We start from the raw sequence: 13,441 nt of genomic DNA, 5'->3' as shown, positions 1-13,441 counted from the left end.
GAGTATGCAACTGCATCATGGCGCAAGAAAGGAGAATAAGCAAAAAAAGATATTTCAAAAAAGGACTTTAAACAACTCAACAGGGTAAGTGTCAAGTAAAGAGGTGTCAAGTAAAAAGGTGTGATGAAAAAGTAAGATTGTCAGTTTCTTATTCAAAAATAAGACAAATTCAAGGTAGACATAAAGTGAAGCATTCTAACATTAATGACATGTAAGTACTTACATAGGTGCTTAGGAACTGTAGGGAACCTCCATTACTGAGAATTTTAAGAATAAGCTAAGAAAACACCTGTCAGGAATGACACAGACATGCTTAATCCTTTCTTTGAGTAGGTGGAAGAACTAAAGAATTTCTTGAGGTATTTTCCAGTCCTGTGTTTCACGATTTTTATGCTTATGCATTATACATAGATTAAGAAATTCCTAAACAAGTAATTTTGAAGCCCTGGTGTTGGAACAGCAAACTTACTAGTCAGAAAGCTTAACTATTTCCAAGAGTCAGATGCATCTGCTGTAATCGGCATTTTGTACTGTTCCCTTTTCCACTTCTATTGGCAGGAATGACACCCACACAACATGTGTCCAGGCAGGCACCACATTCAATATCCTTTTTATCTAGCACGATATGTACAGAACACATGGCACAACTATTCTGAAGTACTATCTTGTTAAAAGTGTATGAACTTTTCTAAGCAAACTGTTTTGTCCACTGGGCTATTCAGAAACACTAAATTACTTCAATATCTGCACTGGGACAGAAGCATGGACTTTTTATCTGCATTTGTTATCATATGAGGAATATGGCACTGTATGTGACAAGTGTCTGTGTTCCAAAACATGAATTAAGTTAGGTAGGCAGATGGCATATATTAAATAATGTTAAAAGGCAAATTCTTATACTCTAATCTGCACATGTTCAAGAAACTCTTCTGCCTAATACTGTTCTGATGGACATTTTACAGTAATAGCTTAAGTTACTAGCAATTAGTTTAATTAGCAACAAAGCAAAACATTTAAAAATTATCCCAAATTATCGAAGTTGCTTGGAATTTTGAATTCACCTAAATGGGAAACATTTATCAAAATTGAAGCTAACCCACATGAACAAACCAAACAAACACAACAGAAATTCCCAAAACTTAATTTGCTATCCTTGAGGTTGTACAGAGCGCTGTGAGGACACTGTGACTGCACGTCTCCTCCAACAGCAGAAAGAGAACATGGCTGGAGTGTGAGCAAGCCAACAGACCAGAACATCACTGCTGACAGAATTCACATCATCTCTGTAAGAAAACTGTTGTCCAGAACATGACTGTACCATTTGTTTGGCTTTTTATTTTTCTGTAATACTGATGTACAGAGGATGCTGACACGAGTTCACATGCATAAAGATTTGTTAGCTGATAGCATACACTAACTAATGGTGAATGACACTGACATTCCCCCAAAAAAACACAAAGAAGGGTGGGTAGGCAAGGGCCAGAGCAGACTCGTTGCCATGGCAGGGAAGGAGGTGGGAGAACAGTTCTCATCAGGACCCACTCATAGTGCTGGGCAACGGGTGAAGGATGGTGATAGAGTCAGGTCTCCCCCACACAGGCCTTCAACCCCTGGCAGAGAGAACCCAGGTCCTGCCAGCCCCATTGGGGTTTGCTTTGTAGGGGCGAGACCCTGAAAATAAGTGTGGGGCAAAGAAAATTCCCAGCAGCTCTGGGCACAGGGGAGCTGCCAGGGGAAGGTGGCCACTGCTGTGCAGACAGCAGGCCTGTGGATACCCAAAAGGCAAAGGCACAGAGGGCACTATGCAAGAATACTCTGGTGTTCTGTCAGAGCTGTGCAGTTCCTCACACTGTGGAATAAATTGTCCTCAATTCAAAGAACTCATATGAACCAAATTTTCTAAAGCTTTTCCTAGAATAGTTATTGTTTCTGAATGCTTAAGCAAAAATGCCATTTGGATTAAAAGAAATAAGCAGCACTGCATATGACAAACCCTTTTTTGTTGTTCCTAAAAATCTACTTCAGCCTATTTTTTAGCAGTTCTTCTTTTCATTCAAAATTGCAGAGGTCTGAAACGACAGCTTTCCAACTGCTCTCACTGAAAAGTGCCTTTGGGCAGCTTTTCATTTACCAAGCCAAACTGTAAGCTTTTTGGAGGGAACAATATTTTATTCTGTGTTTAGTAGCATTTAGAATAAAAAGACAGATTGCTGGAACAGGGTACACTCCGCCCTGTTGTGTTCTGGGGATTACTTACATGGGAAAAGTTAGCTTTGCCCTTGGGTGCTGATTCTTCAAAGCATTGAAACTGACATTGAACAAGTATAGATATAGATCAGGAAATACCGGAGTTAACACTACACGTACAATTCTTATGCTAACCTCCAGCTATTCAGTCATTGATCGTGTGTGGACACATAAGTCCTTGATTAACCTAACGGTAAAAGTTGGCCTCTAACTACACCTACAACAGTTCGTGAAAGCCAGTGATTCAAAAAATACATTAAAAGTACATTTGTTGTGTCTTTGCTACACAAGAATTATCTTTCAATACACAGGCCAGATATACAGTTTTGCTAGCCTCCTAATCAGCTTATCATCTGCACTGTTCTCAGCTGGGTACCAGTAACACTGCTAGTAAAAATCTTGTCCAATATAGGAAGAGATAAACACAGTTTCTACTGACATTTTAATACAGGTATTTCACAGGGTATGCAAATTAAGTCCAGAGACCTTTCAAATTAAAATACTAGCCACAAACCTGAAGAAGTAATCCATTTTCACCACCAAAAGGCTTTTAAACAGGACACACTGTACAAACTCTTAGAAGGCAAAACTCCCCTGCAAGACATGTTCTTTAAAAAGGTACAAAGCAGGTATCTATCTATTGAACTTACCGAAGTCACACAACTTCAGAACATCATTGTGACTTATTAAGAGATTCTCTGGCTTGATATCTGGAGTATGAGAGAGAGAGAAAAAAAAAGCTAACTTCTCTTTTTAATTTTTAACTTTGTCAACAAATATTATTTCATGATAATGTACTTAGAGATATTCATGCAAACATAAATGAAGCATTACAGCAGCAACTGCTGAAATAGCTTCCAGCAATTCAGTTTGTGAACATACAGAATTAATTTTCTGTCTTTTGAAGTCTTTTAAAGTTTCCTAACAAAATAAAGGAAGATAGAAAGTACTTATAGATGTTCCAGGGCAGCAAACTAATATGAGGAATATTGCATTTTGCAAAATAAAATGAAAAACTGACATTTAATTACCCAGTTAACCAATAAAGTGTTAAACATGTGTGTGCTCAACATTTTCATTTATGATTATCTTCTTGATCACCTCATCATTTAAAAAAAAACAAACTGTTATCTGGTTTTAAGCTCATTTATTTATTCCTATATCTATATATGGTATATTTTCCAAACTATAGTTGACAAAATATTTTCAGACTTTTGCTTATGTTTGATCAGCTTCACTTATGAATAACATATTTTATAACAATTTAAATTAACTGAAAAAAAATAATTAGATATATTATTCTTCCAAAGCCTGAAAGCAAAGTACAATTTTATTTGATCAGGATAGAATATATAAAGCTAGATAAAGTCACACATTAAGATTTGTACTCGAAGTGCTTGAAGCTTAGGATAGAAACTAAATCTATAGAGCTGAACTGATGAGAGCTGGGAGGAACTGCCTTAGCAAGTTAAACACAGGGGACCAAGCTTATAAATTCTGGATTATTTTTCTCCTAATGTTCTATTTCCAGATTTACAAGTGAAATGAGTGTCATGTAATGTTTTTTTTAAAAAAATAATTTCCTTCAGCACCATGTGCACTGCAAATTCATTTCCCTGAGCATATGATATCATTTTTATATTGTACCCCAAAGACACTGGACAACAAGCTTTATATATAGATGAATCTAATTTTAAAGCTATTTAAATTTATGCAGCTGACTTAAGACCCAGCCAAACTTACAGATAAGGAGTTGCTTATATTTGTGTTAAGTGCAATTTACTTCAGGTTGTAACATCTTTCCTTTAGTAAAGCAAATTCCTACCAGAGGCTTATTTCCATGTGGAGAGCTATGCACTTACCTCTATGAACAATATCATTCTTATGGCACCAATGAATTGCTTTAATTAGCTGGTAGATATAGCTTTTCACTTTTTCTGGTGGAACTCCATTTGGCATTTCTTCTAGCAATTCAAGCATATTCTAAATGTTTAAAGACACATTACTTAAATTATTTATACTGTAGTTGCAAGAAGATAACATACTTTCAGCATTCTGGATTCAACAAAATCAGTAGTTTAACATGCAAGAAGCACACTACCAGCTGTTTCATTCTAGAGAAAGCACTTGAGAAGACAATAGCCCTTAAAGGTGAACCACAAATATACCACAAGTCCTTAAAAGACTGTCAACAAACCACATATCCTAAGGCTTCAAAAAAATCAGAGTTACAAAAGGTTGTTTAAACGAAAACACCATGTCAGTGAGGCTATGTGAAAAGTTTAGTACAACAGAGCATTTTGTAAATATCCAACTGCACTTTTAACATACTGTTTTCTGCATTACTAAGCTAGTTCTGCTGCTTTAATGTAGCAGGGTCATGATTAATCACAAACCATGTCTGTATGTGAATGAGTACAGTTAAAGCAACACAAACCTGTTAGTGCAAATGAAGTAACAGATAAAAAGATGCTTCATAGGGGCATCATCAGGAATCTAAGGAATATCCTATTGCTATGTATCAGCTGCACTGATCTTAGACATATTTGCACTAAAGTAACTATGATCATATTAACTGTCTTATGGATATACCTAGGGAAAAAAATAACTGATTGTTTATACTAGTAAATTTCCTCTTTGAAAAGGACACTTAGATGCCCATTATGTTAGCAAATGTCTCCAATTCTGCACAATTAGAAGTACAGTGGGGCTTGTACTCTGAATTCTGAATGAATAATGGGCATCAGCAGCACATTTGAAAAGAGAAAAGTCTTATCTACTGAATACTGAAATAGAAATATTTTTTCTCAAATGCCTTACACAACTCATTTAATTATGGATTTGAGCATTTGTAGATTTTTCATTTAAAACAAATTTACCTTTGACAAACATTTTCATTAGCTGTATAATAGATTTTTTTAGGATTTACTTAATGAACACAAATATAAGACAAAGCAAATTGAGACAGATAATATTTGAAAGCATTTCTAAGTTTTGCAATCTGTGACTAGATACTGAAACTTATGTGCTTGTGTGTAAATTTCCTTAGAAATTTCCTTAGAAATACACTTCAGGTGTGAGAAAACGGAATTTTCTGTTAAGGAACCGTATTAGACTCTTATCCGTACAGAAGCATGTGGATCTGAATCAGTAAGTCACAAAGTTAGTGTTAGAAATACAAACCAAAATAGTAGCATCAACATAGCGAGATGTCTTCATATACGATTATATTAACTAAGGGGATGATGCATACAGGAAATCAGACTAAATCTGAGTGTAAATAATCCAGATTTTAGTACTGCAGAACTAAGATTCCCTAAAAGACACACAGTGCCCACCACCAACTGAAGCTAGTATTAGCCTACTATATCACATTTTATTTAAATCCTTTTACCCTTCCCTCACCCAAAGATACAGAAAATCAGAAATTCAGAAGAAACTACAGTGGAAATTATTTGACATATCTGAAAATAAGAAACCCTCATGGGCTGCGTAGCATAACTGAAAATAAAGGTGACCATTAATATAGAAATGACATTAGGCACAGACTATACATGATTCCTACCATTATTATATTCCTTTACTCTAACACAAATAATATTAGATTGTTGAAGTAGGCTCCTCATCAGCTCAATTAAATGTCTTTCACTTATGCTGCTCTTCTAACCCACTACTTAGCTTAGCCAAGTCAACTGTAACTGAAAATGAAATGTATGTTCTAAGTTGGTGTGTGATCACAGACATTCCCTAAGTCTGGAACAATTACAAGAAACATGGGTGGAACAAGGCAAGCTTTGGATGTTAGGTGTAAGTAAGATCCACCAGATAAGGTGCTATGAAACTGATTTCTGCAAACTATGGGCTAATATAGGACACCTCACATTACACAATAAAGTTCTATGACATAATAAATTGTAAATTGAAGTAAAGGAGACACAGTATTTAGAGTGAGGAATCTTTACAGGAGAGAGAACTGGTTGAAGAGGAGTAGCACTCAGCTAGACTCCAACATCACTGTCAGGATTTTAAATTAAAATTTCAACCAAGGGAACAATATTTCATGAAAACTATAAATACACATACATTTAAGCTTGTGTTTATTTTTACTGTGTGTATCTGAATATAATCTATTTCCATGAAGAAATGCTAAATGGTTAGAATTCAGAGAGAAGGTCTACCTTCATAATGGAAGTTGCAAAAATAAGGAAAGACCAATGTGTTATAGGTTGTTTCTTCTTGGAAACAGACCAGGATGTTTGGCAGTCATAGGCCAATCTAAGGAATACTGGAATTGTTTCAAATGAGGTCAGGATTGTAGATAATGATTGTGATATCTGCCACATCTCTCTAAGCAACTATTGATAGTGGCTTTGCTACAGAAATATACAACAAATTCTTATTTCTAACAGGGAAGGATGAAGAAAGCTCAAAAGATTATCATCACAGGACAGTAAATCAGCTTTCAATTAAACTGGACTATAGAGTTTGGGTGGAAAATTTCTTCAAATGAGAGGTATTCCAGTCTCCATAATTTGAACATGTTTGTGTTCATATAGGGAAGAATTTTTTCAAAATACCAAGACACGAAGCAAAAACAATAGTAAGGTTATCACTGTCGCTTTCTCACAATATGTCTAATTATAGCAATTTATATTCTATTAAAGTTTCTGCTGTTTATCTTTATAGATTAGAATATCTTAACCGTGGCAAGGAGAGTACAAACTCAACTCACTTTTTCCACATATTCAAAAACTAAGTATAATTTTCCTCTTCTTCTGAAGGCTTCCTTCAGCTCCACTATGTTCTCCTGCTTCAAAGTGCGCAGCATTTTAAGCTCTCGTAAAGTGGTTTCTTTGACTTCTTCATTTTCTAGAATGCAAAGTAACAAAGTAAAACGTATTAAAAAAACAAAACTCCCAAGTAACGAGTATTATAAATCTTTATTTTGAACTCCTGATTAAATTAACTGTTTCTAGGTGTTACAACAAAAAAGGTTTATTTTCCAGTGTGGATTCTCTCTGCTGCCTGGATGCTTCTGCACTAGAAGAGAGGTAAGTGATGACTGTGCTATAATTATGCAAGCCTCACAGACTTCCCATCACTACTATCTAGGTTTTCAGTGGCAGAAAGTGTCATAAGAAACAAATAATTTGTATTTTTAACTTTTTCATTATGAAGAGCACTAATAGGCTTCAAAAACTATTCATGTATGTGTACAGAAATAGTCCACCCCACCAAAGTCACATTCATGAAGCACTGGCACAGTTAGTACGTTCTCAGCAAAAACACTGGAATGCAAAGCTCATGTTTGAACGATGTCAAAGAAATCTATTTCTATTCTAAAATAATTTCATTCTCCAAAAACTATGACACTTTAAGACTGATGCACAGATCTGTAAGTCCTGTAAGTTTCCCCACAGAGCTTTCAATGGAAAGTCAGCAGTGCAGACAAGTGTACCGGCCACAGAGGACAGTAGAACAAGTACTGATTCAACAAACCCTTGTATCTGATTCTGAGGAGTCAAGAAATGTAACTGTTACTTTGACTATTTAGTTGCCAGTTGTTGTTCAAGAAAGGAGGAGCATTTTACTGAAGCTTCATACACTGCTTATCAACATGAGACCCTGACCTGACTGGGTTCTAAAGGATACTACCAACAAAATGTCAAGTAAACCAGATTATATTAGGTTTTATTTTTCATTTAGCGAAATGAAATCCATTAACTCAGTAAATTTATCCATGCTCATGTAGAAGCAGGTTCTTAATCTGTTGGGACTGCTATCCACAATAGAAGGATATTAAATGGGATATAGCTGCATAAATTTAAAGCTAAATCACATTTGCAGGTCATGTACCACAAAGCCAGTCAGAGACAGAGGAAGAGGAAAAAATGAAGATAAACTGTTTTTCCAAGCAAACAAAAGGCAAACACAGGTTTGCAGAGGAGACAGGATAAGACAGGTCATGCAAAAGCATACAGTCATAATCAGAAGAGAAAAAAAAAAAATACAATTGAAGTGTAGCAAGAGGGAAGAAGAAAACAAAATATTATAATCACAAATGTTTTGATTAAAAATGATCTAATTTAGAGCAATCTAAATAATTTCATTTTAAAACTAAGTGCTCACTGTTGGCTTGCATCAGTTTGATTACATAATTTCATCTCTAACTACACACTCACTTTCCAGCACATTTAGCATGCATATGTCAAACAACAGCAAAAATTCAGCAAAACAAAAATGGCAATAGAAACGATTACAGTATATTCAGATTTCTAATGAACTGCCATATTAACGAGACAGATGTGAAATGGGCTGAATCAAACTCATTAAAAGAACTTCTGTCATATTTCCAGAAACTTGTAAACAGCTAGCTGCAACTCTGAAAAGCAGGCATCAGTCATGTAAACTGATATTACATAATATTCTTGGAAAGCCAGACCTAATGGCAATGTTACATTTTTTGTTTGCATTTTTTTTTCAACAGGCTAATACAATAATCCTGTTTAAGGCTTAATACTGAAATTAATTGCCTAGGATCTGTACTGAATAGTCAGAGGAACTCTGTAGTACTCTCAAGACCTGGTCAAGGTAGTCACCACAATCAAATTATCTCCTACATTCTTTAACTGGGATTTAAAACTGGCTTCTGAATAGCAGAGCTAAGAGATTAATCAAACATACTCTTCAAGTGTCTGGCAAAATCTTCAGGAAAGCAAAATGCTTTCATAGCTGCATCCCCTCAGAGTAGGATGACTCGTCTGACTACTTTGTACTTGCCTTCTCCTTCTGTTTATGATAGCCCATGAGGGACCAGGGCTACCTTCTGATGTTCCCAAGGTAGACAGTCACTCTCATGATTGCCAGTTTTGCCTATGATAGGATACTTGGATTCACTGTCCCCCAACAAGCGCAGGTCAGAAAGCCAATCTTGTCTTGTACAGATCTTTGGTTTTATTACCGCTGGGTGAGGAATAGGTGTGTGCAGCACTGGCAGTAATTTCCCACTTTGCCAGCAACAGTAAGCCCTGCAGGACTCGGCTCTTGCCCCCTTTCAACAAGTTCAGCAACACTGGAAAGTCCACAGAAGCTGCCAAAGGACAATGAGCACATTTCCTGTGGAGAGTGGAGCCTGCTGAAGAGAGGGCAGAGCTGCCGCCTCACCACCCAGCTCCCTCAAATCCTTCCACAGATCCCTGAGAGCTCTCTAATTCCTCTTCGTTCCACTGAACCTCTCAGTGACTTTTCTCAGTATCCTCCCCTTACCCTTTCAAGTCCTCCTAAGATTTAGATCCCATCCCACAGATGAGGGGTGATAAAGCCTGTCACTGTTTCATACTGGAAAACTTGCTGCTAGGTAAAATAGAGCTCACTGAAGAAAAAGAAAAAAATCAGTAAAAAGGGAATTTGCTTCATCCTGGCATAAATCAGGATAAAGCCCAAAGACTCAGCAAGGAACCACAAGAGGAGTTTTTGCCATTTTCTGATCACATCCAGCTTCTAATTGGTACCACCAAGTCTGGCACCACAATCTCAGCCATACTGAGAAAGACACATCAAGATAGAAAGGCAGATACCTAGTTGGACTGTATTATGCAGTCCCTGGGCAGGAATGAAGGATCAAGTATCTTGAATATGCACAGAGCTAATAAATAATTATAACTTTAAAACTATGTCTTGATGTATGGGACTTCTTATTTTAACTGAAGAGGTATTAACAATGTAATTATTAACATGAAAGATTAGGTAGCTGAAAAAGTTACCTTCACTGTCTTTGAATTTCTTGATAGCCACAATTTCATGTGTCTCCTGTAAAATAAAAGCAAAGGAAATGAGCAAGATCTATTGTGTGCTCTCTCATTTTGGTGTGGGCTTTTTTTGTTTTTGCTGAGCATCAGACAATGAAAAAAAAATCCAGAGAAATTTCACAACACAAAACAAAATTAATTTAAAAATCCAATAAATGCCTCAGTAATTTGGCCAACTGGAATACAAAACCACATAGTATGAGAAAAACAAAGTTAAATGCCCCAAATCAATATTTGAATACTTTGTACTACATATCAATTAGATTTTCAGAACAGTCATTCCCGTGGCGCTTGTTGCTTAGTTATTCTGAAAGTCAAAGAATCACATGACTTAAGTATGGTGCTTTTCTTTGTGAGCTGAAAAGAAAACACTGTGTTAGCATGTGGCTAAGGCTTACAATGAGACCTGTAATTTTAGTTGCCAAATTTTGGGTGATTTCTAAGTTCAAATATCCACAAAGGACATGATTTTAGGAAAGTAAATTCCCTGTTCCTCCTTAAAAAAAACACCTTGTCATCTTAAGGGAAGCCTATCCAAAATCAAAATCACTATATTGCATTTGAAAGTGTTAATCAATGCTTACTATATGGTCATAGGTGTTAATTTCTTAACAGCTACCTGGTTTTGCATTCCTCTCACATTCTCTATTCTCACCAAACCTGATCATCACAGGCTACATTTTTCTCTTAAATTAAGACCTTTCTCTGTTGTGTGCACAGGAATGCATTTAGCACATGGCCAAAATCTAGTCAACATGACACGAATAGTTAAGGTCTGTTCATACAATGATGCAGCACTTGAATTTTAGTAACATGATGGGGAAGAAGATTTATGGTCAGAGAGTAAGAGCATGTGAGCAGACAGGCAGTAGGCTACCTGGATTCCTTGATAAGCTACATCTAGCTTACATACCTTTTCCAACCATCACAATTTAAAACAAAAAAAAACACAATATCCCACTATTAATAGCATACAAAGGCTGGATTGGAGAACAGCAATTAAAAAGTGAAGCCCTTCTGAAATTTCTAAACATATCTGCGTAAACAAGTACTAACACAAACATTTACCCCATTTTTCATTTCAAAACATCATAAGACATGAACCTGTAAAACACCAGATGGCACTTAAAATAAAAGCACCTGGAAAGATTACTGTAGATAGTGAATAATGCCTTTTGAAGCCCTGTAAACAAAAAAATCAATACTACTACGAATAGAAATCAATAAAAATGAGTTTGCAAACAAACAGAATTTGTGTGTGTGTGCACGTATCATTTTCATGTTTAATAACATGTATCTTTTGATCATCTATCAGAAAAACTGGGAAGCATTATGTTGTAACCAAACTACATCTACCTTGCATTGAAGAAGGTTAGTTCAGCAGAAGAAGCACACGCTACTCTTTTCAGCTATGGAAACCTACCCTTCATATACACAGGTCTCATCAGAAAGCTGATACATTACATAAATTCAGCTGAGATACTGCAAAAGTCCAGGCGCTACCCTTTGCTCAAGCAATTTGCAGAACAGCAAAGAAAAGGATGTCAGAACTGAGGACTTAATTGCATTTCAGGTTTGGAGTAATTCTGAAAAGCCTGTCCACAGCTTTTATGTCACATACAGTTCCTAAATATATTTGTTTCAAGAAGCTTACAAACTGATTGGTCTAAACTAAACTGAACAAGCTTTTTTACTAATTATGTTGTTACTGCTAAGCTACAGTATTGTTACATGTAATAACTTTAACATAGCAATAACACTAGTAGTTATTAGCACTATGAAGGAACACTGCTAAGAGGGTGAGTACATTTAGCTTACTTGACTTCTAGTATGTACTGTTAGGTGTTCTGGCTAATTTAGCCTCTGAAAAGATTTTCATAAAAGGAACACTGCAATTGCCCTCAAATCCTCTTCTAACTGTAACATGCCTATATTCAGTGGTGTGTGCACACACCACTTTGCAGATGAGCCAGATTTATCTGTTAGCATTATATTCCTATTTCACATAAAGGAAAAGAAGAATTTGTAGATGTTTTGGCAACCATTAAAAGCCTGTATTTTTATTCTCAAAGTCATGGCTAAGTACATTGAAAGAAACGTAGGAGTTAAAAGCTGTTGCTGCACACAGTCAGCAATTCTGCACCATTCAAGAAATCTATTCCATGTGGTTTCTCTACCATATGCTGCTGTCCCTGATGTGTACAGTGAATGAGATTATTTTGGAAATTAAGATTTAAAAGCCTTTGGTTTATAATCTTGCAAAGACTTATGTAAGATACGCTATCAAATGTCCTGTAGGATTTTGACTATTCACAGCACTTAAAGCACAAGTGGCTCTATGAAGAACAGGAATATAACGACTTCAGCATCACACATATGGAAGAAAAAGTTATTAAAACAGCTCAAAATACTGTAGCATTTAGGACATTTTCAGTTGAAAAGCTTTATCACTTGCTTAATTTCATTAATGTTGTCAAAATTAGGCAATTAAGAATTGATGCATAATATATTCCCTATCTTATAAAAACCCAACCAATAATACACTTAAAAACTTGAAATGAAACAACACCAAAATGAGACTAGACAGCAGGGGCTTTGAGGAGCTGCACTAGAAATGTTTTCTTCCTCCAAAGAGAGGGACATTCTTGTCTAGGTTTTTTGGAGAACCTCATCCTATCTCAGTGGCATTCTCTAAGAATAAGCAGTCAAGCCAAAGCTAAAATGGATAGAAGGACACTGAGAATTACGGCACATTGATATTTAAATACAATGCACTTGTTTGTCAAAAGTCTGTAACTTCCCCATGACCTGGAACACCTCCAGAGGGTTTGGGAGTGCTCCAGCAGGCAGAACAGAAAATTGCAGCATTTCTCATTCCTTGCCCGAGTGCTCTAAACCAACTAGATAGTTTATACAAGGTAACATAAAAATAGTAGCTCCTCATTGATCATGTCTTAAACTAATTTCATAGAGTCATGGAATGGTCTGGGCTGGAAGGGACCTTAAAGATCACCTAGTTCCAACCCACCTGCATGGGCAGGGACACCTCCCACTAGACCAGGTTACTAAGAACCCCATCCAACCTGCACTTGAACACTTACAGGGACGGGGCATCCACAACCTTCCTGGGCAACCTGTGCCAGTGCCTCACCACACTCACAGTGAAGAATTTCTTCCTAATACCTAATCTAAATCTACCATCTTCCAGTTTAAAACTGTTCCTCCTCATCTTATAATTACAAGGCCTTGTAAAAAGACCCTCCCCAGCTTTTGTGTAGCCCCTTCAGGCACTGGACGGCTGCTATAAGGTGTCCTCAGAGCCTTCTCTTCTCCAGGCTGAACAGCCCAAACTCTCTCAGCCTGTCTTCATAGGAGAGGTGCTCCAG

The 13,441-nt window shown here is 36.5% G+C and overlaps 1 protein-coding gene across 1 annotated transcript in view; it reads right to left on the bottom strand.

Moving 5' to 3' along the window:
* The window catches only part of CDKL5 (cyclin-dependent kinase-like 5), a gene marked incomplete at its 5' end in the record, with an annotated part of 47,958 nt that extends 37,902 nt beyond the window's left edge, over window positions 1–10,056 (bottom strand). The window contains 4 exon segments of the mRNA XM_009997218.1: window positions 2,898–2,957; window positions 4,110–4,230; window positions 6,980–7,116; window positions 10,011–10,056. Coding sequence (XP_009995520.1) covers window positions 2,898–2,957; window positions 4,110–4,230; window positions 6,980–7,116; window positions 10,011–10,056 — 364 coding nt within the window.
* Between the last annotated feature and the right edge of the window lie 3,385 nt (window positions 10,057–13,441).

Source organism: Chaetura pelagica, unplaced genomic scaffold (assembly GCF_000747805.2).
Source record: "Chaetura pelagica isolate M959 unplaced genomic scaffold, ChaPel_1.0 scaffold80, whole genome shotgun sequence".
In the NCBI taxonomy this organism is placed as follows: Eukaryota; Metazoa; Chordata; class Aves; order Apodiformes; family Apodidae; genus Chaetura; species Chaetura pelagica.
This window is presented reverse-complemented; position numbering and strand designations above follow the sequence as displayed.